Raw genomic sequence first — 27,895 nt, forward strand, 5'->3', positions numbered from 1 at the left:
CTTGCCTTGCTGCAATAAGTGCTTCAGATCGTTCTTCCTCACCATATCCACACCAGTAGGCAGAAAGTCACCCAGCACAGTGATGGAGATCTTCACTGTTATCCAAGCCATGTACGTGCAGGGAGCAGGTAGGGGAGCACAGAAAGGAGAGATTCGAGAGGCCAGGTGTGCTTTCCAGCCTCCTCCTGCCCTGAATGCTGGCCTGGTGGCCCCAGTGACTTCCCACCCAGGCACCACCTTCAAGTCGAGCAGAGAGCCTTTTCTCCTTACGCTTTCTCCCCCCATGGGGAAGCATCCCTGCTTCCCTAACTCACCTAAAGGAAGGTGTCAGAGCACCTTGGGGAGACTGCCATGGGGCTAGCCTTTGACCTGAGCGGGGGTTGCCCGACCATCCTCAGAAGGAGAGCTGAACTGGCAGGCCTGATCCTGCAGGAGGTCACTCTGAGAACCATCTTATGGACCTGTCAGCAGGAGGGCAGGCAGCAGACATGGCTCTAACTTCAAAGGACAATGAGCCAGCAAAAAGTTAAGCAATTAGCAACTCTGGGGGAAAACCAGAAAGTTGTATAAGGAAGAAAATGTAATTATAGTATGTCCACTTGGTTCATCAGTATACCTTTACATGCTTAGAAGAATGAAAGCACGGAGCCTGAGTTAAAAGTCAAACTGCAGTAGAGCTCCACAGAGAGGCGGGCGTGGGGGCCAGGGCGGGAGGTGAGGAGAGATGGGCTGGGGTGTGAGGAGCCGGCTCTCTCAGCTGCCAGAACAGGAAGGTCAGATGCTCCCAGGCCCCAGGAATCTAACCTCCCCTTTCACCAAGGCTGGGCTGCACTGGTGGCCCAGGGAGGTCAAGAGGCCACCTAACCCTGACCCAGGCCCCAGGGTCATTCCTCTCTCTCCCACACTTATCAACTTGCCGGTTCCTGTTCAATCTGTGGTCTCCACCAATGTGGGATGGAGCCACGTGAGGGATGTGTGACTACCGGGAGTCTGGGCTGCCTTTGCTGAAGCCAGTGTGCACCTTCCAGCCCTGGCTAGTAAGTGGCTTGGTTTCCATGGTTGCTCACTAAGCTCCTCCTGCCCCAGAGGCCTGGCTGGAGGCGGGGAGGCTGAGGCCAGAGACCCAGCTTGCACTTGGGGTCCCAGGCTGGGCCCAGTTGTAGTGGTAGCGTGCTCAGGACCCTGGCCCCTTCTCTGGGCCTCAGCCACCCCTCCTCCTGCCCCCACTAACCCCCATATTGTGAGGATGAGTGAGGAAATGGCCTGATGCATGGCAGGTGCCAATAAATACAAAGATGGAAATCAAACAATGAGACGGGACTGGCAGTCATGGAGCTTTTGGTAACATTATAGCAGATTTTTTTCTTTGAGGGGAGGGTCTATATCTGGATTTACAGAGAAATTTTTTCGCATTGAATTTTCTGCTTCTTTTAACTCTTGACCTTGGGATACAATGAACCTGTCCTTTTTCTGCATGTAATAGGGAGGAATCAAATTCTTTCCCCTTCCCACCCAGACATGCGGTTCAGGTGAGAAGCTGGCTGTCCTTGAGGTTGGGAGAATGAAGTAAGGGGTGTGGTGTCGGAAAACCTTTGGGTGGCTGGGGGTTGGCAGCATCTGCCCCACCCCCCACCCCAGAAGAAGCTGGGTTTCAGGCAGGTCAAGATTTTAGAGGAATGTCTGAGAAGTTCTTTTTCATACCACTCCCGGCTCAGGATTCCTGGTAGGTCTAGAGAAGCCCACCTTCAACTCCTTCTCGTACCAGGGTCTCTTGCCTCAGCCAAATCTGGACACCTGCCTCATCCCAACCCTGTGTTGAATGGTGGACTCAGAAGCCCCCCTGCCTGCCCCCACACTTCCCATCCCACAGGGTCCCGCAGGAATGCTGTCTCCCAGAGGGCCCTCCTCATCTGGTAAGGAGCTGTCCCTTCTGTCCTCAGGGTGGCCTTCTCATCAGAAGTGTGTCATGTCAGTGTACAGAGGTGCAGGACAGAGGCCTGGGCTGTGTCCAAACTGTGCAGGCTGAGTCCCCTCACCCACCAATGGGGACAAGGATCACTGGGCTTATGTCACGGAGTGAGGCTCTGGGCCAATGGGGACACAGAACAGTGCCTGGAACAGAGAAAGAGCTCAACAAACGTGAAGGGCAGAAAGTGAGCATTTTGGGCTTTGCCAGTCATATGACTTCTGCGGCAGTCACCCAGGTCTACCCTTGGGGCACCAGAACAGCCTCAGACCATCTGCCCATGAATGAGCACAGCTGCATCCCAAAACAGGCAGAAGTGCAGCTTGTGGGCCAGTTGGCAGAGCCCCGCTCAGGCCCAGTGATGCTAGGAGAGTGAGGACGGCATTGAGGGGATAGGGAGCTTGCACAGGACCCAGTGACCCACCTGGGGGCTGGTTAGGAACAGACCCCTGGGCCACACCCACCCCACTGAGGGGGTCTGCTTAACACACTCAGGCTTGGGCTCATCAGCAGGGCACACAGCCCAGATGGGAGCCTGGGCCCCAGCCACGCTGGTCCTGCCCGCAGAGGTGTGGTGCTGGGGAGGAAGGACAGGAGGACTTCGGCCAGAACAGAACCAGCGATCACCTCACGCCAAAGTGGGCCCTACGGGCCTCTTTCTTCAGAATCTTCTCTCTTGGCCTCTCCAGTCCCAGAACCTCATCCTCCATAGAGGAGGCTGAAGCACCTCCTCTGGCTCCCCAGGCCCCACCGTAGCCTAGGATGTGGGAGTTCCAGTATTGGCCCGCTTGTGTCCCCACACCCTGGCAGGCATCACGGCTTGGTTGGGGGTGCAGGCCTCCTTCCCCCTGCCAGGAGGTGCTCCCCCCCTCCCCTCTGGTTCTGGGTCCCAGTTCAGAGCTGGCCTCTCAGCCCAGAAGGACTCTCCAGAAAGTGCTCACCCTCTTCCCCTGGGGAGCCCTGCAGGTCAAGGGGCAGTCTTCTGTCCTCCTCCCTCACGTCTTCTTTCTAAGGAAGTGGTAGCCCCCCTCCAGTGTGGGGCACTATGGGTAGGCCTTGCTGCTGGCCGGCAGAGCAGCGGGGCAGTGAGCTGCGGTGGCCCACGACCCTTGGAATGCAGTCCTGGGCACCTGCTGGTAGGTGGCATGGCCTAGGTCAGCTCCTGAGAGGTGCCTTTTTCATCTGTGAAATGAGGGTGCAGGGTCTGCCTCGTGAGGCCGCTGGTTTGAAGTGGGTGGAGCTCCCAGTAGGGCCTGGGAACGTGGAGGCAGGGTGTGGGTTGGGGCCAAGTGCTGGCGGGGTGGGGGGTGCCGGCCCAGCGCCTGTGGCTGAATGAGGCGCAGCTCTGGTAGGTGAGCGAGGCAGGGCAGGGGAGTAGGCATCGGGAAGGTCTCACCCTGAGAGTAGGGCCCCCAGAGGCTGGCTAAGCTGGGGTGACATGGAGGTCGAGCAAGGAGGCAGCGTTTGCCCTAGTCTGGGTGTGACCCATCCACCCAGGGAATGCCCGCTGCGGGAAGTCCCCACTGCTGGGAGGTGGGGGTGGGGTGGGCTGCGGAGCAGAGACCCCGGGCTGTGAGCTGGGTGGGCTCTGGGAGAGCTACCCTTTTCCACTTCAGCAACATGAACTTTTACAACTTAGAAAGGCTGCATGACCCAGGGAGAGAGACCGCGCAGCTGAGACTGGCACGCTCCACTGAGGGCATCTCTGGGCATCAGGGTCCACGGGATTTTAGCTGCTTAAAATAGCTTTCTGTACTTCCCCATTGTCTACGATAGCCACATACTACCTTTATAATCAGAATTTTGTAATCAGATGTTACTGCTAACTAAGTAAACCGTACCATAAAACAAAAGCAAAGGGACCCAAGGCCCCAGAAACGGCTCTCCCCCAGCTCAGGGACGTCTGCGAGAAACACCGCGGTGATGATGGGGCCCGGTTCTGCGGCCGCCCTGGGGGTCGGCGAGGCCCTGTGGGGGTTGGGTGCCTGGGGCCCGCCGCGTCGCACCCCCACGGCGCAAAGCCGCGTGTGGAAATTGCGTCTTGGGCAACCGCATCCCCACCTCTTCCCCTTCGCCCCCGCCCTGGCCACTTCCTCCCATCGTCCTGCGATCGCTTGTCGAGTCCGTCTGTTTCCAAATGCAGAAACTACAGAGCCCCAAATCTTTGCATCTGGACTTCCTGTCGCATCCCTGGGCGTGGACAGACGGGCAGCGGCGACCCGGCGGTCGCTCTGCGCACGGGCGCACAGCTTGGGGACCGGCTGCGCTGACCCAGGGGCCAACAGGCGTGAGCTCCGGATTCCCGGAGACTCGCCGGGTCATGGACTGCTCGGATGACCAACGGCCCCACTGAGACACACACCGACCATTTTTAACCACAGGTGTACCTGAACCAAAGCCACACAGGTCACGGGGGTGGAGGCCACCACGAACCCGGCTGTCTCCTCTCGGCAGCGCTCCAGGCTCCCCTCGCCCCGGTCTGCGGTCGCCTCCGCCGGGCAGTGCGACTGGAGGCAGCTGCGCGCGGGCGCCCACGCGTCCACGCGGCGAGGGCGACCCCACCCCCGGAGGGCGGCCTCTGCCCCGCTGCGCCCTCTGGGCCTCCGAGAGGCGACGCGGCCGCTGCCTGGCACCCCAGGCGGAAGCGGGCGGAGGGCAGAGGGACTTGGCTCGGCCTAGTCCCCGGGTCTGCAGCCTGTGGGCGGACCCCGCTGCACGCAGAGTTGGGCAGGTCCCAGCCGCACGCCCGGCAGGTGTTAGCCTCCTCGGGGTCCGGACCCCGGGGAGCGTCCGCGGAGCCCGGCCGTAAGGGCGAGGGCTGGACTCAGGGCTTTGTCTCTGCCCGATGCCCACCTGCACCATGACATCCCTACCCCGACTCTGCGCCGACGACCTCTCTTCGGCCGCCGTTACTACAGGGCCGCTGGAATCCACTGAGCACGCGCTGCCTGCAAGCGCTTCGTGGGGCTTTACCTGAGGGTCCTCGAGGAACCCGCCCCTGGGGTTGCCATCGGAGGGACGGGGAAACAGGCTCCGAAATTCCTACCTTGCTCAAGTCACCTCCAAGCTGGCCGCCTCCCTGGGGGAGCGTGACCAGGGCCTTCCTTTCTGGGGACAGGCCGAGGACACCCTGAGACCCAGACTCAGGCCAAGCAGGGGCGGAGGGGGCAGTGGGCGGCTATGGGGACACAGTCCCGGGGCTCAGGGGGCCCATCTGGGGGCAGGTTCGGGGACCGAGCGCTGCATCGGGGAGGCTGGTGGCAACGCCCACGACCACCCCACGAGGGAGGTTCTGACACGGGCACAGGGAACGTGCAGGGTCAGGCTTCTGCTCGGGCAGGCAGGCCTGGGGCGCCGCCGGGCGCCATGAGCCAGTCGCCGTCTGTCACCGTCGGCGGCGGCATCTGCTCTCCAGCTCAGTCGCGTGGGGCTCGGAAACCCGGAGGCAGAGCCAGACGCTTCACTGCCCTGTCCGTCACCAGGGCGCCGGGGTGGACCGTGAGGGAAGGCGGGGGTTCGCACCTCCCGGAAGCCCCTCTTCCTCGTCTGCGGGGGACCCCCCCCCCATCGAGGCCCTGGAGCGCCAGGGAAGTGGAGGGGCGAGGGACCCGCGGCGTCTGTCCAGCTCCTCCCGGGAAACCCAGAAACGAGCCGCGTGCTACGCCGGGCCGCGAGCGCCCCCGGGCGACCAAGGAGCGAGGCGGAGAAGAAACACGAGTCACTGCAGGGCAGCTGGGAGCCAGGCTCTGAGGCAGCGCTGGGGACCAGGGCGGCCCCGAGGGTCCCGCAGGGAGGCAGGCAGCTAAGCCTGGACGGGCCAGGGGCTGAGGGAGGGGTTTCCTGGGAGGTCAAGCCCAGGGGTGGCCTTTCCAGGGTGATGGTGGACAGGGAGGCCCCCACTGGGGAGATAGGGTGCTGTAGGTGGAGAGGGTCTTCTCGGATGGAGGGTGGAGCCGAGAGGGACAGCACAGGGGGACAGTGAGGAGCCAGGCACGAGGGCGGTTTGGGGCGGTAACAAGCGGTTGGGTCGGGCACTACAAGGAGGGGGAGCTAGCAAAGGGGGGCACCTGGAGTCTGCCTTGGGCACTGTGGGGGTGACAGTGCTAATCTTCAGATGGGGATTATTGCTGTGGAGCAGTGGGGGCAGACTGGACCGGAACCAAGAGTTTCAGCTTGAGATTTCTACTAAACTCTCAGGAGGAGATGAAGAGAGCCTGCAGAGAGATGGAAACATCCGGGTAGCTGCGTGGGCAGGGAAAGTTCTGGATGGAATGTCCCAAGGGGGTTGGTGGGACCATGGAGAGAGAAGGGGCCCCAGGGTTTTCAAAATCTCACATCAGATCATTTCTGCAGTGGTAAGACATTTCTGCTTTTATTGAGGAAGCATGGACTGCACAGAAGAGGCACAGTGCAAACCCTGAAACTGAAGCCAACTCATAGGTCCCTGGAATGGGCCAGGGGCCAAGATCACCAGCTGGGTCAGGCAGGGGACAGTGTCCCCTGGGCTAGGAGCCAAGCTGGTCTCCCTGCCTTGGTCGGCTCAGGAAATGGGCTTTGGTTAGACGGAGAGGGTACAAGTGTGTTACAGACCAGATCAGCAATGCTGAGCCCTTACCACAGAGCTGCTCTGGAAGCTCCCTACTGCCCTACCTGGCCAGGGGTGCTCCTCCAAGCTGGCTGAGGTTTATCTCTGTGCCCACATGCTGTTGTTAGCTAGCTCAGCCTGGCATTACTTTACCAGCAGTGATGACCTCTGTGTTCGCATTATTTCATGGCACAGCTGTGGATCCACACAGTGGTACAGAGCTAGAGAAGGCCTTTCTCACAACATTGCATGACACCTACTTAAAGAAGATGTGGGTGGCACTAAATGGGTGGGGACATGACTGAGGGGTGGGCACATCCATCTCCCCACTCCAGATAGCCAACCTGCTTCCAGAAATTCCATCAGTCTTGTTCACAGCTGGGCATGAGGTTGTAGCCAATGGAAGCTGGACTCCCTTTCCACCAGACTGGTCTGGCAGGCAGCGGACAGAGTGCGGGGTGCCAAACCTGAGAATGGGCTTCTGGGATTTCTTCCAAGGATGTTTCTCTCTGGCCTCAGTGCAGATTCACGCTGTGAAGCCACCCCCATATGTCCTGGCCTGATGTCTCTGCCTTTGTCATCCACAGATGGCCTCATCTGCTGTTCGACATTTTGGAGCTGGGAGGCTGGGCTCTTGCACAGCCTGGCCAGAGTCCCTGAAATGCTCAAAATCCACTGAAGAGGGCATGTTGACCTTATGTGGTCAGTATAGCAGGAGAAACACACTGGGGATCTTAGGAGGGGAGGGGCTCATCATTGGAATCAGGCTGGTGTCAACTGTGTGGGGGACGGTTCCAAGGCGTGTGGGCACTCTAGATTGGGTGCCACCAGGACACGGGGGTGATTTTATGCTAGAGCACTTTGGTAACTTATACCTAGGAGGCTGAGGCAGGGAGTGGCGCCCCAGTGGATGGTGGTGTTGGCTGGAAGGGAAATGCTGCTGGTTTTTGTGGTTGCCCCCCACCACCGGGCTGGGTGGGCACATATCATGGGGTTGCCCCTGCCCACCTCCTTTAGTTTTGACATCTACAGAAGTTATTTAAGGAAATGTGGCAAATTCGTTAGCTCTCTACCTGCAACAGCAAGAAGTCTGTGAAAACTGCAGGCTCTAAATGCCTGCTACTGAGGCCACCAGTCTGTGCTTTGTTACAGCAGCCACAGCTGTCTTCGACAGAAACCTTCAATCAGCTCTCCCACATGTGGCCTCCTGGCTGGAGAAAGCCTCCCACCTGTTTTCAGGCACTGCAGCGAGAGACCAGTAGGCTCAAACTCTTCATACAGCTCCAAACGTTAAGAGCTCCTTTGGAAGCCTTCTTGGGAAAGCTTGTTTGTATGTGTAAGGAGACACAGGCCAGCATGTGTTAGCACAGGAAACTGGGGCCAGCTGGGTGCAGAACAGGGCGGATGCTCAGCTATGACTTGGGTGACAGAAGGATCAATGAAGAATGTATTTTCGTAAGTAAAACTTTTTGCATAGGAGTTCCTGTAAAGTCATCAGAAAGGTGGTAATCATGATTGAGTCGGGGGAGGGAACTAGGGTTTGGCGGCAGGGGAGGGAGAAAGACTTGCTTTTCCCACCTGAATTTTTAAAAATAGACTATTTTTTAGAGCAGTCTTAGGTTCTCCGCAACATCGAGCAGAAAGTACAGATTCCCGTGTCCCCTCTTCCTCCCCAACACGCATAGCCTCTCCCACTGTCAACATCACCACCAAATGGGACGTTTGTTGTTTGTTACAACAGTGAACCCACACGGACACCCCATTACCCCCCCAGAGTCCACAGCCTGCATCAGGGGCCCTGGTGCTCTGCATTCTGTGGGTTTGGACAAGTGTATAGTGACGTCATTCACCACAACATGCCCCACAGAGCCCTCTCTGCTCCCTCTCGCCCCCAGCCCCTGGCAGCACTGATCGTCTTACCTTTTCCAGAACGTCTCAGAGATGGACTCATACAGTATGCAGCCATTTCTAATAGGTTTTTATTAACAGGTAGTGATCTGTGTTAATGAAACTGAATGTTCACCTGCATCCAGGGACTATAAAGCCGAGTGCTTTCACCTGAAGCATGTGCCAGGTGCAGGCTGAAGGCCTCCTACCGACCTGCTGCCTGGAGGGGTGGGGGATGTGGCTGCCCACCTGGCTGAACCCGGACCCCCCATGCAGCTGCTGTTTTGTGTGATGCAGACTTTTTCCAGCTGTATCAGCTTTGTGTCCCCAACACAATGGGCTCCTTGAGGGAGAAGATTACACCACCCGCACTTTGTGTTCCCCAGTGCGTGCTTCAGGGCTGTACGTGGGGCAGCCAAGCCAGTGAGTAGGCCACAGTCGAGGTGAGGGGCTTGGAGCTTCCAGAATGCGACCGGTGGCCAATTACTCCAGCTCTTTTTTCCTATTTAACAGGCGAGTTACACCCCCCAATTCCAAGGGATTCTTCTGAGTAAATAGAGTAAAAACAAGATAGAAGTTGTCTTGCCAATGGGCTTCAGCCCCAGGCAAGTTTGCTACAGATTCCCTGTGACCAAAGAAAATGACAGCAAAACGTTCTTGGGGTGAAAGGGTTATACCCAACTTTATTTCCAGGTGGCAGGTCAGTCACCAGAATCCCATTCACTCAGAGTGAGTCTGTATGCAGCAAGCCAGTCTCTGCCTCTGGGCCCCTCTGTCCACACAGCCGTCCCGCACAGCCGTCCTCTGGGTCTCTCTGCACAGTCGTCCCACACAGCCGTCCTCTGGGCCTCTGTCCTTGGCACTGCCACCTCTGCTCTGCTCTCCTGCAGCCTTGCAACTGTCCCACCGTGTTGTACGCAGAGCACTTGGGTGGAGCTCTTTAGGAGTCAACAGTCATGCATTGCCCACAGGTGTGCAGTGGCTAGTCAACCAGGGCCAGGTAAGAATCCTGGCCACAGGAACTCTTATTTTATCCACTGAAGTGGAGTAAGGTTCACAGTTCAATCATGGTTACAACAAGCAGACTAGCTCAGTCAAGTGCTGTTGGGCCCCCCTCAGACCCAGCCACTTCTGCCTCAGTCTCCCCGTTCAGGCAGGACGCTGCTCCTCACCACACGCTCCCAGGGTCCCGTCTCTCATTTTCTCTCCCCCCACAGCACTTTGAAAGTGTAAGAAACGCACTCACTGGTCCGATTTAGTCACAGAGAGCAGCGGCGCGGGGCTTTATTGGGCCATGCAGGGTCGGCCCGGTGAGGCCATGAGGTCGGCCTCAGGGCGGGTAGGACGGGCAGCTCACTCCCTGGCGCGCATCGCACCCCCGGTTCCTCGCCGGCTGAGTACCGCAGGGTTCACAGTCTTCCCCAGACGTCGCCTAGCAAATTATATCAATATTAGGCTTTTTTTTACATCTGTCTTAATTTCATTGGCTAGTTTAAAACTTTTTTTTCTTTTGAAAGAGATACACAGCCCCCACTTTATCTCCCTCCCCCCTGCCAGTCCGCGTGACTCCTGGTACATGTTCTTGAGACGGGGAGGCAGCAGGGCGGAGCTCCGACCCAGTGAGGGCAGGGGTGGCCCCGGGAAAGAACAAGGTCTTAGGAAACAGGGTGCTTTAAGTTGAGGCGATGTAACAATTTATTCCCCCCGGGACCCAGTGGTCTAGAACAGCTCATTGCTCATAGTCGCGTAGGCCCGTTAGCTTACAATAGGGTATCCGGGAAACCCTCACAGGCATAGGTTAAAATGTAACTAGCATTCTGGCTGGATCTGCAGAGAATTCCCACTGCAGCAGGCATAAAACCCTAGACACCCAGACCCCAAGCGGCAGCCTTGCCCCTCCCAGCACCTGCGGGGCGTTCCGTACTTCCTCTTATCTTGAATAAAGCGCTCTCTCTCTGTATCTGAATAAAAACTCCGTGAATCTCCTGCCTTGTCCGTTCACGAAGTTCCTTCTTCGACTCCGCGAACAAGAACCGCCCCCACCCCCGGCATTATTCTGACATGTAGGCTTTGTTTAAACATTAATTCCTCTGGGAATAAATCACATTTAGTTTTATGCCATTTCTAACAGAAAGGACTCTAGCAAACACTATGTATTTTCAACATGCTTCGTCCCCGCCCCGCGCTCTGTGGGTCATTCCACTAAACGCCGGGAGGCCGGCCCCGGAGCAGCGCGGACCCCAGCTGCCGCGGCCCCTGTTTCCGCCCGCGCGCCGGCGCGCCGGGCCAGCTTCCGGCGCGTTCCGCCGCGGGTGCCCACGGCTTCCGGTCGGCCGCGGGTGTGCGGAGAGGCCATGGGGAAAGTGAGGGGGCTACGGGCCCGTGTGCACCAGGCGGCCGTGAGGCCCGTGGGGGAGGCCGCGCGCCGCCCCGCGTCCCCGTCCCGGGAGGCGACCTCTCCGCAGGCCTCTGCCGGCGCAGCCGGGGGAAAGGTAAGCCGCGGGCGGCGGGGCGGGCGCCGCGCCGGCGGCCTCGGGGTCCGGGCGGGCTTAGCCCTGCGTCTCGGCGGCCCGCGGCTAGGCGCCTGTCCGAGAAGGGCCCTCGGCGCCCCTGGCCGCCTCGGCCTGCGCGGTGTTTGCCGCCGACCGAGGGCCCGGGACCGGGTGGCTTGCACCGCGCCGGGAGTTGTGCGCGGGAGAACAGAAACCTCCCACCGCAACGCCGGAGAGGCGCGCGAGCATGGCGGGAATCCAGAGTCAGAGCGGTGATCCCGGGAAAGGAAGGGAGATGCCCGGGGCTGACGACGAAACCAAGACACCCCGTACCCCGTAGCACCCGTGGCAGTCACCCCCGGCCCACCCAGCCTTAAGCTTTCTGTCTGTCCTGTACATTCATACGAATGGAGGCACACAGGTTGGCTTCCTGGATTTAGCACGTTTTCAGGGTTCATCCCGGTTGTATCATGTGTCAGTGCTTCACTCCTTTCTATGGTGCTGTAAAATTCCACCGAGTGGACAGACCTTTTGTTTGATCGGGCGCCGGCCCCGGAGCCCTTGCTGGTGGTCCCCGGAGAACATGGCTTTGGAACAGTGGTGCCGAGGACAGCCGTATTTATTAAGCACTTGCTGTGAGCCAGGCCCTTGACATCTTCCTAACAGCCCCAGGGCTCACAGGTGCAAAAGCTCAGTTTAGAAAAATTGCCAAGGGCACTCAGCTGCCGTTGAAGGAGCTGATGTTTGGACCTGGATCTGGCACCAGTGCCCTGGCTTATAAACACTCCATCGAGATACAATTAACATGTCATAAAACTCACCCATTTGAACTGTACAGTTCAACGGGTATTATTGTAGTATATTCACAGAATTGTGCAGTCATCACTACAAATTTCACAACATTCATCACCCTGAAAAGAAGCTTCATACTTAACAGTCAGTCTGGTAACTACAAATCTACTTTCTGTCTCTATAGATTTGCCTGTTCTGGAGATTTTGTCAAAGTGGAATAATACTGTATTGTGGCCTTTTGTGTCTGGGTTCATTCACTTAGGATGTTTCTGCGGTTCATCCTGTGGTTCAACCTTGTAGCATTATTTTTGTAGCATTTTTCTTTGTTTAAATTCTTTTTATGACTGAAAAATACTTGTTATATGGGTATACCCTATCACACCACATTTTGTTTTTCCAGTCATACATTGATGGATGGTTAGGTTTTTTCCAAAATGTTTGGCTATTGTGAATAATACTGCTGTGAACATTTGTGCACAAATTTTTCTGTGTACTTAGTGGATTAGAATTGCTAGGTTGTATGGAACCCTATGTATAGCTTCTTGATGAATTGCCATGGTGACTGCACCATTTTACATTCCCCATCAGCAATACGTGATGGTTCCAGTTTAGCCACATCTCACCAACATGTGTTACTGTCTTTTTGATTACAGTCATCCTAGTAGATGTAAGGGGCTGTTAAATTGACTTTGATTTGCTTTTCCCTAAGGGTATCTTTCCATGAGCTTGTTGGCTGTTTGTATAACTTCTTCAGAGAAATGTCTGTTCAAATCCTTTGCCAATTTTAAAATTATTTGTTGTTGAGTTGCAAGAGTTTTATATATACCCAATACTAAATCCTTATCACATATGCACAGTTTACATATGTTGTTTCTAGTTCTGTGGTTGTCTTTTTACTCTCTTGACATTTTCCTTGGAAGAACAAAGTTTCTAATTTTGATGAGGTCCAGTTTATCTTGTTTTCTTTTGTTGCTTGTGCTTTTGGTGTGAAAAGTTGAGGTCTGGTTGAAAAACTCAGGAGGTTGAGCAGGGTTTGGTCATGGAGAGAATCTTTGTCAGTGGGTGACCTTTAACAGTTGATGTAGGGCTTATGGTGTACATCAGCATTTACTCTGATGGGAGGTAAAACTGGTAATTCTGGTGAGAGGTAAGCTCCTCACTGCCCTGTGACTCCAGTCCTACTCATCTCCTTGTGTTGTGGAGGTTGTGTCTATGTATTTTCCCACCCAACCTTAAGTTGTTGTAATTACTCTTATATAATTAGCTACATATTTGCCTTTCCCAGGCTCCATGTTTTGTTTAGAATTACCACATTTGAGTTCAGCATTAAAAATTCTGAGTATTTCATTTCTTGTAAGTCAGGTCTGCTGGTGACAGATTCTCCCAGCTTTGGTTTATCTGGGATTGTCTTTATTTTGCCTTCATTTCTGAAAGCTAGTTTTTCTGGATGTAAGATTCTTGGTTGACTAGTTGAGTGTGTCTTCCACTGCCTCTGGTTTTCTCTGTTTCTGAAGCTGGCCCGCAGTCTCGCTGGAGTTCCCTTGTTTGGGATGTCATTTTTCTTCCACTGCTTTCAAGTTCTTCTCGTTGCATTTAAATACATTGACTCTGATGCATCTCCCTATAGATTTCTTTGTGTTTATTCTATCTGGAGTTTGTTTACCCTACTTGGAGTTCATAGAGCTTCTTGGATGTGTAATATTTGACTACTTCTGCCTCTCTCCTTCTGGCACTTCTATCACATGTACGTGTGTTGGCGTGCTTAGTGGCGTCTTGAGTCTCTTTATTTTTCTGCAAGGCCCTGACCTTTCTCTCTCCTTCAGGTGGCATAATTTTTATTCATCTTCACATTTACCGATTCTTTCCTCTGCAGCCCAAATCTACCTTTGAACCTCTCTAGTGAGATTTTTCATTTTGATTGCTGTTCTTCTTGACTCCAGAACTTTATTTTTTTCAGTTTCTTTCTCTTACTGATAGCTGTTTGATGAGATGTCTTCATTCCTTCCTGTGGTTCTTGGATGTGGTCTCTTAGTTCAGTGGCTGTATTCACAATGGCTGCCTTGAAGTCTTTACTGGGCCCAACATGTGGGCCCCTCAAAAGCAGCTTCTGTTCCTGGGTCACACTTCCCTGATATTTTTCATATGTTGTACTGGTTGGTTTTGAAAACTGGACATTTCAGCACCCATGCAGTTGGTTTGTTTGCCTGGCTCTGACGAACTCTGTGAAGTCTCTTCCACTTTCAGCAGTGTCCAGCCTTTGAGCGCCCCACTCACCTTCTTTTTCTTGTTTTGTCTTTTAGCCTGGCTACCTGGGTCAGCAGAGGCCACTTACTGGCTAGGGTTGTGCTGAAGTCCCCTTGCCCTTCCCCCTGGGTGCATATATCTGGCTCAGAGGTGCTGTCACAGTTCAGGGACATTTTTGAGCCTCCTTCAGCCAGGGACTGGCAACTTTGATGTTACGTTTGATCACTCCTGAGCTGGTGCAGCCTTGAGCCTCACACAGCCTCCAGACTGGCACCTGGACTGCCGTGGACGCCACTTTCTAGGAGTTGCACCTGGGTCAGAAAACTTACTGTTCAGCCAATGTTTGCACAGAGGTGCCGCCTGTTCCGTGTTGTGTTCAGCTGGGGGAGTGCTTTCTAGAAAGTGTGTTCATCTCGCTCTGATTGCTCCTGGGTACCGCGGGGCAGCACTGCTCTCTCTGAGTTCTCTGATGACTTCCTATCCCCTGTGCTAGCTGCTCCCCAAAAGCGAGGGCTTATCTATCAGGGGCTTTGGGTGTGGGCCCTCCTTCTTGGCACTTGAGCTAGTTTCTACCCAGTCCTGTGTCTGGGTCAGTGACTCTTAGGGGTCAAGGCTGCCTTGCCTCCCGTGGCCCCTGTCGTGGAGCGAGCCGGACAGGTCTGGGAGGCAGGCTCTGGGTTAGCACAGCATGGTTGGCAGTGGTGTGGCAGGCTTCGAAATCTAGCTGTAGGGATGAGCATAGGTGGGAATAGCCGTGGGAGAGACTGCTGAGATGGGAGAGCAGCTGTGAGTCTGGAGAGTGCCGGGGAGAGAATCAGGAGGCGCCAGGCCTGGGAGGAGATCGGATCCTGCCTCAGGTGCTCCTGAGTGCTGAGGTCGTCGTCTGTATGCATTCCTGACCCTGAATCTGGCCTAAGGTGGTCCCCAGACCAGGAGCGGACTGCCTGATGATTGGCTGCACTTCCAGGGCAAGGGGCATTTCCCCAGGCCCTCTGGTGATCAGCTGGCCTGGCCGCAGCCTCACTGAGGGTTCCATGCCACGCAGCCTGTCCTGTGCTGCACCCTGAGCCATGAGGTGAGGCTTACGTCCCCGTCCCCCTCACCTTTGCAGGAGTGGGCCTTCGTGAGCACTGACGTCTTTGCCAGGACCAAGATAGACCCCAGTGCCTTGGTGCAGAAGCTGGACCTGGACACAAGGAGTGTCACCTCCATCAGGAGAGGTGAGAGCAAGGAGGCCGTCCGTGGGGTTGGGTGCTTACAGTGCTGGTGCCAGGCCAGCTCTGAGGTGCCAGGGCAAATTCCAAGTTACCCTGCACATTTTTAAGAGATTTCTTTAATTAGTGGAAAAATTTAAGCATGTACTAAAATAGAATGGTATAAAGAAATCTCATGTGTCCACCACCTGCCTTCAACACACACCTTTTGAAGTTATTTAAAGGAAAATAGCTTTTCACTCAAAAATTCTCCAGTATATATTTCTTAAAAAAAAAGAAAAACTACCCATAACACCATGATCACACCTAAAACTTACACCATCAGATAAAAGAGTGTGAATGAGGGCTGCATGCTTTGGTGCAGCCCGGCCCTTTCTCGACCTTTTCTTTCATGTTTTTATGATGAGGGGGCAGATCATTTTCCCTACTGCACTTCCCCCATTTAGAAGTTTGCTGGTTGCATTTTCCTGGTGTCTTTTGACATGTTTCTCTAACCCAACCCAGCCAACATTCTTAGTCAGAGTTTTCTGGCTGAGGCAGGCTGGCCTGGGAGGTGGGGTGGGTCCTGGAGGCCTGGGTAGGCCCACCACCACGTGCTGGGGAGGCCTCCATGCTGCCTGTGTGAATGGCACTCTTTAAAAACTGCTGGAGGGACCCTGAGGGAGCCCTGGCCTCCAGATGTTGGCGCTGGGCTCCTTGTGATCCTGCTGTGCTGCCTCTTCGTGTGGGCTTAACCCTGCCACAGGCCCCACTCTTTATGCCCCCCACAGCTGCCCTGCCACATTGGCCCACGTTTCTGTGGCCCCGTGTCAGTGTGTTGCGTGGACATGTGCCCTTTTCCCACTTTTCTTCACTGTTTTCCTGTAGGATAATTGAGCAGCTTCCAGATTTCTACTGTGATTTGCTCAGGTTCCCCTCTACTGCTCGTGAACTGTTCTAAGAGTTGTAAGTTGTAATGATTTCCCTGGTATGATATCTGTCAAGCGTTTCTCAGGGGCACGTCCACATCATGGCTTTGGGTCTCTCTGTTCTGCTGGGACGCCATGCCTGGGCCTTTGTCATTCCTTGTGCTTAGAAACTGCAGGGTGGAAAAACCTTCCCTCCACCCTCTGGGTTCTGGGGAGGCCGCAAATCACAATGACCAAAGACGGCTCACAGAGGAAATGCTGTTTATTCACGCCCACAGCACCTGTCCCGCGTCAGACACCTGCGTGATGGGCCTCTCAGAGGTGGCCACAGCCTGCACCTCTGAGCTCAGCCGGGAGCAGGGGCACCGGTCTGCCGTGGGGGCCTCACTGTGGGACATCTCGTGGGGGATTGCAGCCGCACTTAGCAGTTTTTACTCAGATGAGGGAAGTTCTGAAAGGTGCTTCTGCAGTGGGTGATTTTGTTTTCCTCCGGCTCAAACTGACCTACGTGGCCCCCAAAGCAGCTTGTTTCTGGGTAGCGTGTTCTTGCCCCTTGTGGACCCCCAGTTCTTTCCTGGGGTGGGATGGGTGGGCCTGTACCTGGAGGTGGAGCCACAGGCACTTACTTTGGTGACCAGTGGACCCAGATCCCATGGCTCTGTGTGTTCACTGACTCTCTTATGGTTTGTCTGTATTTGGGGCAGTTTTGAGTGCTTTTCTTAAACTTGGATGAATGAGTTAAGTATTGTAGAAGGCTGCTCTTTATTATCTCATACAAAAACCCTTTTAGGTTTTTAAATTGCCCCATAAGCTGCTCCTCCAGAGAGCTGACAGATGCCGCCTTCTGACAGTTCCCCACATGGGTGACTCCCGTATTCCCACCCCTGCAGCCTCTCCCCTAGCCTCCACCTCCCCTGGGGCTGTGGGGCCGGGTTTGCTTCTGCCTGTGGGATGGGCTCTGCTGTGGTCCAGCTCTGTGCTGCACTGCCATGGCTGGCCTGGTCCTCACCCCCGCAGGCTGGGCCACCGTCTGGGCTCACAGCACACTCTCACCTCATTTGCTCCACGCAGCTGCCCTAGTGAGTTGTGTTTGCTGCTGAACAAGTGAAGAAGCTCAGCTGGTGGTAGCGGCCTCACCCAGCTGGAGTGCCTGGGCCTGACCAGAACCCGTTGTCTGATGGTGAGCCCCAGGCCCTTGCTGCTTGGTGCGGGACTGGGACTTCTCACCTCTGTCCAGGGCATGGGAAGTGCTGCCAAGCATGTGGCTTTCGCTCCCTCAGCAGCTGACAAACTTCCCCTCGGTAGGAGTCATGTCCGTGGAGGTGCAGGGCGTGTGGGAACTTACCTTCAGGGGAGAGGCCGGTTGGGCCCTCATGGGTGCTGGGGCCCCCAGCCTTGCTCCGGCCTCTGGCCTGCCTGTAGTGGGGTCTCTGTGAGGGGCTGTCTTCAGGTGGGGGCAAAGAGCAGGAGGGGCATCTGTGTCACAGCCAGTGTCCTGGTGCATTTTGGAGGGAGTGGAGGGGACAGAGCATTACTGTGGAGTCATAAAACCTGAGTCAGCCCGTAGTGCCACGCACAGTTAGCTGGTTTGGGAGTGTCTGTTAAACATCACCTGCCAGGTGAATGTGGGCAGGTGTGCCATGAGGGCCTGCCTGGGAGTTGTCCGAGGCTCCTGTAACCATGCTGGCCAGGTGGCACTCCCATGTCGGTGAGGGGCTGGCATACCTTGTCCCGTCAGACAAGGATGCAATGCGGGGAGGGGGTGGGGTGTGAAGCGGCCCGTCCCCCTCCCTTTGCGCAGCTCAGAGCCATGAGGCCCACCTGGGAACGGCGGTGACCGCAGGGTACTGGCTTGCTCTGGGCCCGCACTGCCCCTTTGTGAAGGGAGGGCCGGTGCTCCTTGGCCCCTGACTTGCCTGTGGGGGGTAAGATGAGTCAAGGCAGTTGGGGTGTGAGGTGTGTGAGGTGGTGTCAGTTGGTGCTGCGCAGGGGGTGGCCGTGTGTCCCCAAGAGCGAGGCCCTGTCTCCGCTGGCCTGGGGCCCAGACGCCCCTTGGTTCCTGTGGGCAGGTGGGCACATCTGCCTCTGCACGCCTCCCTCATCTCCAGCAGCTCTTCCGTCTTGGCGCTGGTCAGCTCTGCTTCCTGACTGTCCAGCCCCTGGACCCCCAGGGGTGTGGGCTTGTGGCTCCCTTCGGTTCAAGCTGGGACCGGTGGCCTGGGGCAGGTGCAGGTCATGTGGAAAGTGGCATTCGATGACCCAGCGGCCTGCTGGGCTGCGAAGTCGAGGGTGCCTGTCTGCCCAGATCCACTCAGATGCCCTCCCCACATGTCCTTGCCATGGGCTGCCTCACAAACAGAGGTGCTCCCTGCCTCTCTGGCTGCCATGTTGCCTGACCTGGTTGTGGGTCCCTCCCCGGGGAATGAATGTCCACTGTGTGGCCCCACGTGTCCATGTGCACTTGTCTCCCCCATGTGCGGACTGTGCTGCCCCCCCATGCAGACATGCCTGCATGCTGCCAGGACCCAGCGGGGGCCTGTTTGACCCTGTGGGTTCTTAGCTGGTAGCTCTCTCCTGCGTTTCTGAGTGGGGCCTTTGGGAGCCCTGCCGGCCCAGGAGCCAGGTCTGCCCCTTGGATCCACCTTCTGATTCCAGGCGGGGGCTCTGAGCTCCCTGAGGGGCTCTGTGGGGCTGCAGGGCTTTGCCCTCAGGGTCAGGGCCCACGGGCAGTGCATCACACATGGGAAGTGCGGCACAACTCCTTTGTGTCTGCTCCTTGGCCTGTTGCAGGTCCAGGTTCCTCCCCTGCTAAGGATGCCACCCTGCCAATTCTGTTTCTAGTTCTGTGTTCTTTGTGCTGGAAAGCTACAGAAAACAAGCCCACCCAGTTCGCAAAGCCCCTGGATGTCGGGCCAGTGCTCAGTCCTGTGGCCTGGGCCAGGCAGTGCTGGCCCCGGATGCAAGCCCTTAGTAGGGGATGGGGTGGGGCAGGCCAGGAGGACAGGCCTGGTCGGGAATGTGGGGGCAGAAGGGCGGGAGGGAAGAGCATCAGTGTCGCCAGAGCGTGGCCGGCACGCTGGGTGGTGTGGAGACATGCCTGCTGGGCTCTGGCGGCTGACTGGCCCTTGGCCGGAGGAGCGCTGGGGATCGGACAGGGCTGGCCAGAGGGACCTTGCTGCAGGGCTCCTGGAGCTATGCGCCCGCCTCTCGTCTCCTGAGGACTGTGCCTGTGGCTGCACAGCTGCAGTGCTGTGACCTTAGGTTCCCCTCTGGGCTGGCTGACCACTGTGGTTTCTATTGAGAACTTGTTTGGGCAGGCCAGACGTGGAGTCTGCTCAGCAGAGGGCGGCAAAGCTGTGTCTGTTAGGCGAGCCCGTTTGGAGCGGCAGGAGGCGCAGATGCCAAGCTCCATGCACACAGACAGAGGGAGAGCTTCCAGGGGTTGTCTTCAGGGATTCTTTTAAACTTCCCTCTTCAAAGACTTCATCCACCCTTTCCTCCAGCCGTGAGGTGAGGGGATGGCAAAATCCACGTTTTCCTCACTTGTCTTCACCCCAACCCCAGACGTGAGGCAAGACCCAGAGGGCTGAGTGAGGAGAGGGAGCTGCCGGTCTGTGGGGGCAGCCCCAGGATAAGGACACTGAGGCCCACTGGCCACTGTGCTCTGCAGGCAGGTGGGAGGGGGTGTTTGGCTTTCCCCTTGGCCTCCTGCCCCACAGAGACAACTGGAGTGGAAGACTGGAGGTCTTCAGTGGGTGGTGGCGTTTGCCCGTTGGGGAGCTGGGGAAGGCCTGCCTGTCTCCTGCTTATGTGAGGTGCTACCTGTTGGAGGCGGCTGCAGGCTGTGCGCACCCCTGCATATCACCTGGTGTCTGGCTCCTTGCTGTGGGAGCAGGCCTTTGGCACCTGGCCCCGGGGAGGGGTGTCCGCTGCCTCCAGGGGTATCTTGCTAGCAGGGCCTGGAGGCTGTGTGCTTGACCCAGTGGAGGACTACAGAGTGTGGCATCTGCTCTGGGCCAGCTGGCAGGGGGCCGCCAAGTACAGTGCTGAGCACGTTGGCCCTGCAGGGACATATTGGGAGGGCAGGAGGGGGCCCTGCAGCCGGCTCTTCTCACCGGGATCATCTGGAGCCTGTTTGTGTTCACAGCAGGAAGCCGAGAAGGGCAGGGGTGGGCAGCCCAGGACCCTGTGTGGATGGTACCCAGAGGTGGGGGTTGGGACAGCTGTGGGGCTGGGCGTGGCCACCTCCTCTCTGGGGGACAGGGCCTCGCCCTGCTCCCTCTGTGGTCGGCACTCGGGAGGGGCTGGATGCCCTGGTCCTGTGCGTGAGTGCCCCCCCCCAGCACCTCGGTACCACTGCAGCTGCCCCAGTGCTCCTGTCGCCCAGCCCTCCCTCTCTCGCTGTGCTCTGTGCTGGTGCTTGGGAAGTTCTCATGGCCAAGTGCAGGAGGATGGTCCTGGGCCGCGGGTGCTCTGTGAGGGCGCGGGTACCCGCTCTGCAGAGTGAGAGGACGGGGCAGCGCCCACTGCCAGCTAGGGAAGGCTGCAGTGCTTGCCTGTGCCCCAGGGTAGTGTCCGGCCATCCCATCTCTGTGGAGTGAGTAGCGCTGGTGTGAGGGTCCACCCACTGTGTGGTGCTCGGTTGCCCTGGGTGTCTGGGGAGGGCTGACCTTTTGAATTTGGAAGCCCGTGAGCCACATGTTGTGAGGGCATGGGGCCAGTAGTCAGCACACCAAGGCCCACGGGCTGCTCTGGCCCACGGCTTTCTCTGCGTGAACTTCTCTCCCGTGGTCCCACTGTCCACAGTGCTGCCACAGTCATCCTGAGGGGCGAGGCATGCTTCAGCTTCCTGGGTCACGAGCCAGACTGCTGGGTCACATCCGCTTTCTGTGGTCGCAGCTCCTTCATCTGTAAGGCCCAGTGGGTCTGTCCTTGCAGAGCTCTGAGTGCAGGGTATGGCCCAAGCAGGTGACCATATGATGGGGACACACCCGTGGCAGCATGGCGGGCTAAGTGCTCATTGGATGAAAGTAGTTTGCTGGTCTTAAAGGTGGCTTGAACATGCGCCCCATGGTGCAGGAGCCCTGCCCTGTACTCTCATGGATGTGGTCCCCCTTTCCTTGGCATCAGTGCCATCCTGGGCACAGGAGAGGCTGGCAGCAGTCTGAGGGCCAGCATGTTGCCTCAGTGGGACATCCCCATGCACCAGTGGGTGGGAGTCCCTGGAGCAGCGGAGGGCATCAGGTCCTAGCGTGCTCTGCCCTGAGAGAGGGCGGATCTGGGGTTGCTCTGGAACTCTGAGGGGATTGGAGGGTCCCGACTGTGGGTGGAGACCCCTCTCCATGCTGGTGGGGCTCCAGCCCACTGAAACTGAGCTGACATGTGGCTGGATGCCCAAGTCCTCAACCCCAGACATCTGAGTGGCCCCACCCTGCTTCTCCTCACAGCCCGCCTCTGGCAGGCTTGAAACTTAGGGACCAGACTCCCTAAAATTGTTTCTGTGAAAAATAACACTGTAATTGTAAAAGGAAATGATCACTGTAGAAAATAAATAAAGCAAAAGCCTGTTCTTGCTGCTCAGAGACTACTGTCCACATGTCCCCATGGCCCCATGTGGGATTTTGTGTCTGTGACCCACCCGCCCATAGACCACGCAGCTCACAGGCCTGGTGGCGCTGACGCCGCCCTCCCACCCCTTTCAGGAAGCAGCCAGCGGCTCCTCTCCCAAGCTCGCCCCCGCCCTTTGTCCAGGCAGGGCCCCCACCTGCTGCGGCCAGCTCTGGGACCTTCCTCCCAAGGGGGGCACTGTCCTCACAGCTGCCCACCCGCAGTGGGTTTGCGCCGGGCTGGAGTGTGTGGGGGCCATCGCCTTGTGCAGGGGCTGTTTCTCTGTCACATCTGGGTTGTGTGCTTGCAGAAGACGGGGCCGGGAGGTGCGTCTGAGCCTGTGAGTTGCTATTTCTAAACCCAGCACTCTGGACTCGGTGGCGGGAGCTATTTTAGGTCCTTGGCATGTTTCTGCTGCTTGTAGAGCCTGGTGGGCAGCATTCTGCGAGGCTGTCTGCTCGTCACTCTTGTCGTGGGTGGCTGGGGCTGGAGGGCGGCCGAGGACTTTCAGGCAGAAGCTTGGGGATGGTGGGAGGAGGCTGAGGCCTGTGTGCCACGGTGTGTGTGTGATGTCCTCCCCGTCCCCGGTTCTTCCGTGCTGTCCCAGGCTGGTGGCACTTGGTGTCCGGAGTCTGGCAGCCGCACATCTCCTTTTGGGTGCCTAAACACTTGTGTGTGTTCCCCCTGGAATCTGTGAGGTTGAGGCCCTCCTGGCACGTTCTGGCTAATTGGCCCTCCCACTCGTCCTCAGGTGAGGCACTGGTGTAAACGTGCCGTGACAGCTGAGCCTCGTGGCCCTGTGCGTGCCTGACCCCCTGACACTTTGCTGCTTCCTCTTTGGGCTCGGTACTGCCCGTTGTCGGGGGGTGGGGGAAGGTCTGTGCATGTTATCTGGTGTGGAACCCCAAAGTGGTCCCTTCCTCATCCTCCGTGGGCCCATGCTGGTGGAGGAGAGGAGGGGACACGTGCAGGGCACATGTGTGGTGGCTCAAGGCAGATGTTGAGGCCCCCAGCCTCTGCCAGACACCAGAGGGAGGCAGGCCTTGGCGTGAGCACATGGCGGCACTTTGGGAGCTGTGTGGCAGCGGAGCGCAGGGGGTGCTTGGCTCCTGTGATGGTCTCTGCTGGCTTTCTCTCCTGAGAGGAGCCTGGGAGGGTGAGCCCCTGCCTCTGTCCTTGGAACCCTCAGAGGTGCCGTGCAGCTGTGCGGCCTGCTGTCCCCTGGGCCCGTGTTTCTGAAGTCCCCCTGCCTGGCCCCCCCATGATAACCTGGGGGCAGCCAGGGAGATGGGCCAGGTCGGTGGAGGCACGGGTGGGCAGTGGACGGCAGGCCAGAATCCCTCCCCTCGTGCTGGCTCGACATTGTGCCCAGAGGGGAGCCCCAGAGCAGGGGCCTGCGCCCCAGGAGGGCCCCGTGCCTCCATGGGTGCTGCTCGCCCTCTCCCTGTGGTCAGTGCACAGAGAAATGTCAGGACTGTCGGCTCTCTTCCTGTGTGTACTTCCATCCCTGTGACTGTTTCATAATTGGAAGTTTTACCTCTTTATCCCCTTCACCTACACCCATCCCCCTGCCTCCTTCCTCTGTGGCAACCACCAGTCTGTGTCTATGTCTGTTTTGAGTGTTTTGTCCACTTGTTTTATCCTTTAGATTACACATATAAATGACATCATATGGTGTTTGTCTTTCTCTGACTTATTCCATTTAGTATAACACCCTCTGGGTCCTTCATGTTGCAGAGGGCAGGGTTTCTTTCTTACTTATGGCTGGGTAATGTCCACTGTACGTATGTGCACCACACCTGCAGCCAGGTGTCCAGCAGTAGGCACTTGGGTACTGCCATAGCTTGGCCACAACCAATATGTAAGGTGCATACGTCTTGTTTTAAGTCTTGTTTTTATCTTAGGCCTGGAGAGCTGCTCATCCTTAAGGACAGGCTGCTCGCTGGGTCCTGTGGACGCCCGGGTCGGCTGGGCCTGCTGTAGACTTGGCGTTCCTTGCTCCCGCCCTGAGTTCCTGTTGAGCCCTCGGACTGGGATGACTGGACCCATCGCTGCCACTTTGTGAATCATGAGAAATGCTGCTGGACACCTCTTGTCCCCCTCACCCACGGCCAGTGGGGCTGCAGTGCTGACTCCGGGTGATCTGGCGGTCAGGGTGTCCCAAGACCGTGGCTCTGGGAGGGACCAGGGCATGGTTTTGTGCAGGTGCTTTTAAACACCCTGCTTGTGTGACCCCACAGCCCTTTCTGCTGAGGCTGGTGTAGCTGTTGGAGGTGCGCTGAGCAGGCAGCCATAGGTTGGGCATGCTTGCTGCGGTTCAAGGCAGGGACCAGCAGGGCTCCTTCTCCTGTCTTGTCAGAGGCTGGGGCTCAGCGTGGAGCCGGGGCCCTGCCTGCCCCGAGTGGCTTGGGCTCTTGGAGCCCTCCAGGTGCACGGGGGCACCCGCAGGGACACAGCGGGGACCCGAGGTGAGCAGGGCTCCTGGTGCCCGGCCTTGTGTCTGGCATACTGCCCGGGCCGCAGATGTACCCAAGCTCTGGGACCCGCAGGGCCTGCTGCTAGTGTTGCAGCTGCTTCGGCAGGGCTTAGCTTTCCAAGCCCTCTGCCGACTTGCAGGGCCAGCCTGTTTGGTTCCTGTTTCCCTGGTGCCATGGAGATGGGCTGTTGGGCAGAGGTCCCCAGGCAGAGCTGGGAAGGGTCGGGCTCCGCCTGCTTTACATTCAGATGCTGCCACATATGGGTCAGTCTCCTGAGCTTGTAGACAATGTTCTTTTGAAATATTTCTGAGTGATGGCAAGTTGTGGGGTGTTGGGGAGAAAGTCTTCCTGGACCCCTCGGTGTGCTCCCTACCTGGTGTCCGTGGGGGCTCCCGTGGGAGGCCCCCCTCCCACCTTCTTCTGCTGGGTGGGGTCAGCCACGGCCCCCAGACAGGTGCCTCTCACCCTTCTCACACTGTGCCCCTGCCCCCAGGACTTGTGACCCCTGCACCAGGCTGCACAGGTGCCTGCCTTGGTGCTGTGCCTGTGGCTCCTGTGCTGGGGTGCAGTGTTGGGAGCGCTGGGGGGCCGGCAACCATGCTGGCTGGCGGAGCAGGGGTGTGCGGCAGGCCCCCTGCTCTTCCCTCTCTCGCGAACAGCCTGCCACCTCTCAGCTGAGGGTGCTCTGCAGTCAGAGGGCCCCCTTCTGCTGGCGGATGAGAGGCCAGGATGAGGAGGAAAGTAGGTCAGCTCCAGGCGTGTCTGGAGGTTTAATCACAGGCCACAGCATGCAGGAGCTCGCTGATGGGAAAGGGACTGGGTTCCTGTGGAGTCATGGGGTTTGGGCTTCTACCTGGGTTTTGAAACGAAGTCGAGTTTAGTGGGATCACTGTGTTTCTCTCGACAGACCTGGGTGCTGCTTTGTTTTTCCTGGCCTTAGTGAAGTAGAACCTGTGCCTACACCTTGGTTCCTGGTTTATTTTGGGGAATAAATCTGTAAATCCTGTGTCTCAAACACCTGTCCAGCTGTGTGGTCCCAGGGGTGCTGGTGATGTCAGTGGGGCTCAGTCCCATACCACTGTGCTGGGGAGACCAGAGGCTGGGGCCCAGCCATCAGCTCTGTTTCAGTCCGTCCACGGTGTCCTGGTGACCTGGAGCAAGTCTTGGCCCCTCTGACCCTCTGCTTTCTGCTCTGTGAAGTGGGGCTCATTCATAGGGTCTGTGATGGAAACGTGCCCAGGGCTTCTGACTAAAGGTCAGCAGATATGCTGTGGGGCTGAGGACAGGCTCCTGAGGGGGCCCAGCAGCAGGGACCTGGGGGCCTCATGGCCTCTGCCCAGTCACTGCTGGCTCGTGCTTCCTCTCTGTGAGCTGTGTGGCACCTCTGGGCTGCATGGGTATGCTGCACCTCATCCCCACGGCCATCCTGGTGTCGGGGTGAAGGGCTGCTGGTAAAGGCCTGCTGGGCATCCTCAGACATCATGGATCTGTGTAAATAGCCAAGGAAACCCCATGGGGCGGGATCTGCAGGCTTCCGTGGGCACGAGAATGCCCCCCTCACCCCACCTGTTCTCTGTCTGCCCTCAGGCACCGAGGCGAAGACCATTTTGCCCAAGAAGGAGAAGCTGAAGCTGAGGCGTGAGAGGTGGCTGCAGAGTAAGTCTGCCCTGCCCTACCGCTGCACGGCGGAGGCCCAGGCCGGGGAGGCCCTGCAGCGCGTATGCCCTGGGTGGCTGTGATGTGCCTGTGCGCAGCACACGGCCCGGGAGGGGGGGCGCTGCCTTCCCACACCAGGGCCTGCAGGGCCCTGTCTAGCTCCTTCCCAAGAGGGGGGCCCCTGAAGCTGGGTGACGAGATGTGTCATCACCAGAGTGTCGTGCTTGACGGGAGTTTCCTGACAGTTCTCTGTGAGATGTGTGTCCTTCAGGCCGTGCCCGCCCCGGGGCCTGGCGCCTAGCGGGTTTCCTCGCCCACCGGCAGCCGGATGCCCCAGACGGTCGGATATCCGCCCCTCCTTCCACCGATAATATCTCGGGACATAGCTACTGCCCGTGATGCTGAATATTTGCTACTATTTTTCTAAAGATTTTCTTGTTAAGATTGTTTTCTAATTTTTTTCTTTCTGTTTTTTTTAACATTCTGTTAATTTTTTAAGTTAATTTGGAATATTTTCTTTTTTATGCTGTCTCAGTGAAATTATGATCCACATTATTTTTTCCTTGAAGGTCGTAAGGAAAGTGTGTTTTTAATTTTTTAGAGATATTTGTTAGTTTCTTCCTCAATTACTAATTTTATGTTTTCTGTCACTTTTTGGATGTTTCTTAAGAAAGTGTTCTGTTCATCCATTTTCCTTTACATGGTCCCTAGTGTGGGGTTCTGCAGAGCATCCCTCGGGAAGCGGATGTGGAGAAGCTGACGGAAACCACTGGGACCCCGAATGTTTCTGGTCTCAGTGCTTGGGTGACATTCAACTTTCCTTCCATGGCGGTCAGTCTTTCTTGCTGCCCCATCAGCATCGGGCTCTCATTTCCTGTGAAAGCATCTAACATGATCAGATCACGGGGCTCGGCCCCCTGATGCGTGATCCCTGTCCTTCAGGTAACGCCTCTTCACTTTCTGGGCAGCTTATCTCTTCCCTTCTAAGAATTCTTGTAGTTATTTGTCTGTTCTGCTCCTCTGCTTTCTAAATTCTTAGTTTGTGTTTTTTTAATACCTTGTTCTTGTTTTCTTAGGTCTGAGTACTTAGCCCCTGTGTTTTTATCTGTTCTGTTTGGGAATGACGGGCTATAAGTTAGCCTCTGAATATAGCCTTAACTACAGCTCCCAAGTCGATTTTACCTAATATTTTATTATGGAAAATTTCATACAGAAGAGCAGGTCCCACCACCTAGACTTTACACAGAACATGTCCTCGCTGACTGCTCATCAGCCCCCCGTCCAGCAGCCTGCGCCTCACCGTGCCTTCCAGAGTCAACTGCAGACATCAGGACGCTTTCTCCCAAATACTTCTGGAATTCATTGCTTGGTTATGGCTCTTTTTTATTTTTATTTTGAGGTAAAATTTACATACAATGAAATGCAGGTAGTTAAGTGTGCCACCTGTGCAACCAAAATCCCTTTCCAGGTACAGCACATTGGCGTACCCTGGGAGCCCCCACCCTTTCCGTCAGCTCCCACCCTTGGCTACCCCAGAGGTCGCCACTGTCCGACTGCTCTGGGGTCATAGTTCATGTCTCACTGCTCCAGACATCATAGAAACGGTGCCATGTAGGATGTGCTCTTTTGGGCTCTGGATCCTTTGGCTTAGTGGGCTGTTTCTGAGACTTGCCCGTGCTGCATGCAGCTGCTGCCACGCCCTTGTATTGCTCGAAGTGCTTCTTTATATGGACATACTCTTTGGGGCCCACTGTTGATGGACACCTGGCCGTTTTTCTCTTTAGCTGCTATGAATAAGGCTGCTATGAACATTCCTTACAAGTCTTCTTGTGGACATATGTTTTCATTTCTCTTGGGTAAATACTTGGGAATGGAATGCTGGGTCATAGGGCAGGTGTATGTTTAGTTTCATAAGCAACTTCCAGACGTTCCTCTAAAGTTGTTATACATTTGCTCTCCTACCAGCAACGTGGGAGAGCTCTGGCCGCACCCTGGCTTTGCCAGCCCTCTGTGATGCTGGTCTCTTCTGGAAGTGGTAGCTTTTTGTGCTGGAAATTTTCATGGCCA

General features: G+C 56.7%; 2 protein-coding genes across 3 annotated transcripts in view; one reads left to right on the top strand and one right to left on the bottom strand.

Moving 5' to 3' along the window:
- ITGB2 (integrin subunit beta 2) overlaps positions 1-4,641 on the bottom strand; it is a 38,819-nt gene extending 34,178 nt beyond the window's left edge. The window contains exon 1 of the mRNA XM_057505356.1: positions 4,354-4,641. The gene's annotated coding sequence lies outside the window, so the exon portion shown is untranslated. The remainder of the gene's footprint in view (positions 1-4,353) is intronic.
- Positions 4,642-10,740: 6,099 nt separating this feature from the next.
- The window catches only part of SLX9 (SLX9 ribosome biogenesis factor), a 29,029-nt gene continuing 11,874 nt past the window's right edge, over positions 10,741-27,895 (top strand). The window contains exons 1-3 of one of the 2 annotated variants that reach the window (XM_057505357.1): positions 10,741-10,930; positions 15,078-15,186; positions 25,760-25,828. In XM_057505357.1, the coding sequence (XP_057361340.1) occupies positions 10,793-10,930; positions 15,078-15,186; positions 25,760-25,828 (316 nt within the window). In that variant the 5' untranslated portion in view covers positions 10,741-10,792. The remainder of the gene's footprint in view (positions 10,931-15,077; positions 15,187-25,759; positions 25,829-27,895) is intronic. The other variant, XM_036912080.2, reaches the window with a different exon arrangement.

The sequence above is a fragment of the Manis pentadactyla genome, chromosome 1 (assembly GCF_030020395.1).
Source record: "Manis pentadactyla isolate mManPen7 chromosome 1, mManPen7.hap1, whole genome shotgun sequence".
Classification (NCBI taxonomy): Eukaryota; Metazoa; Chordata; class Mammalia; order Pholidota; family Manidae; genus Manis; species Manis pentadactyla.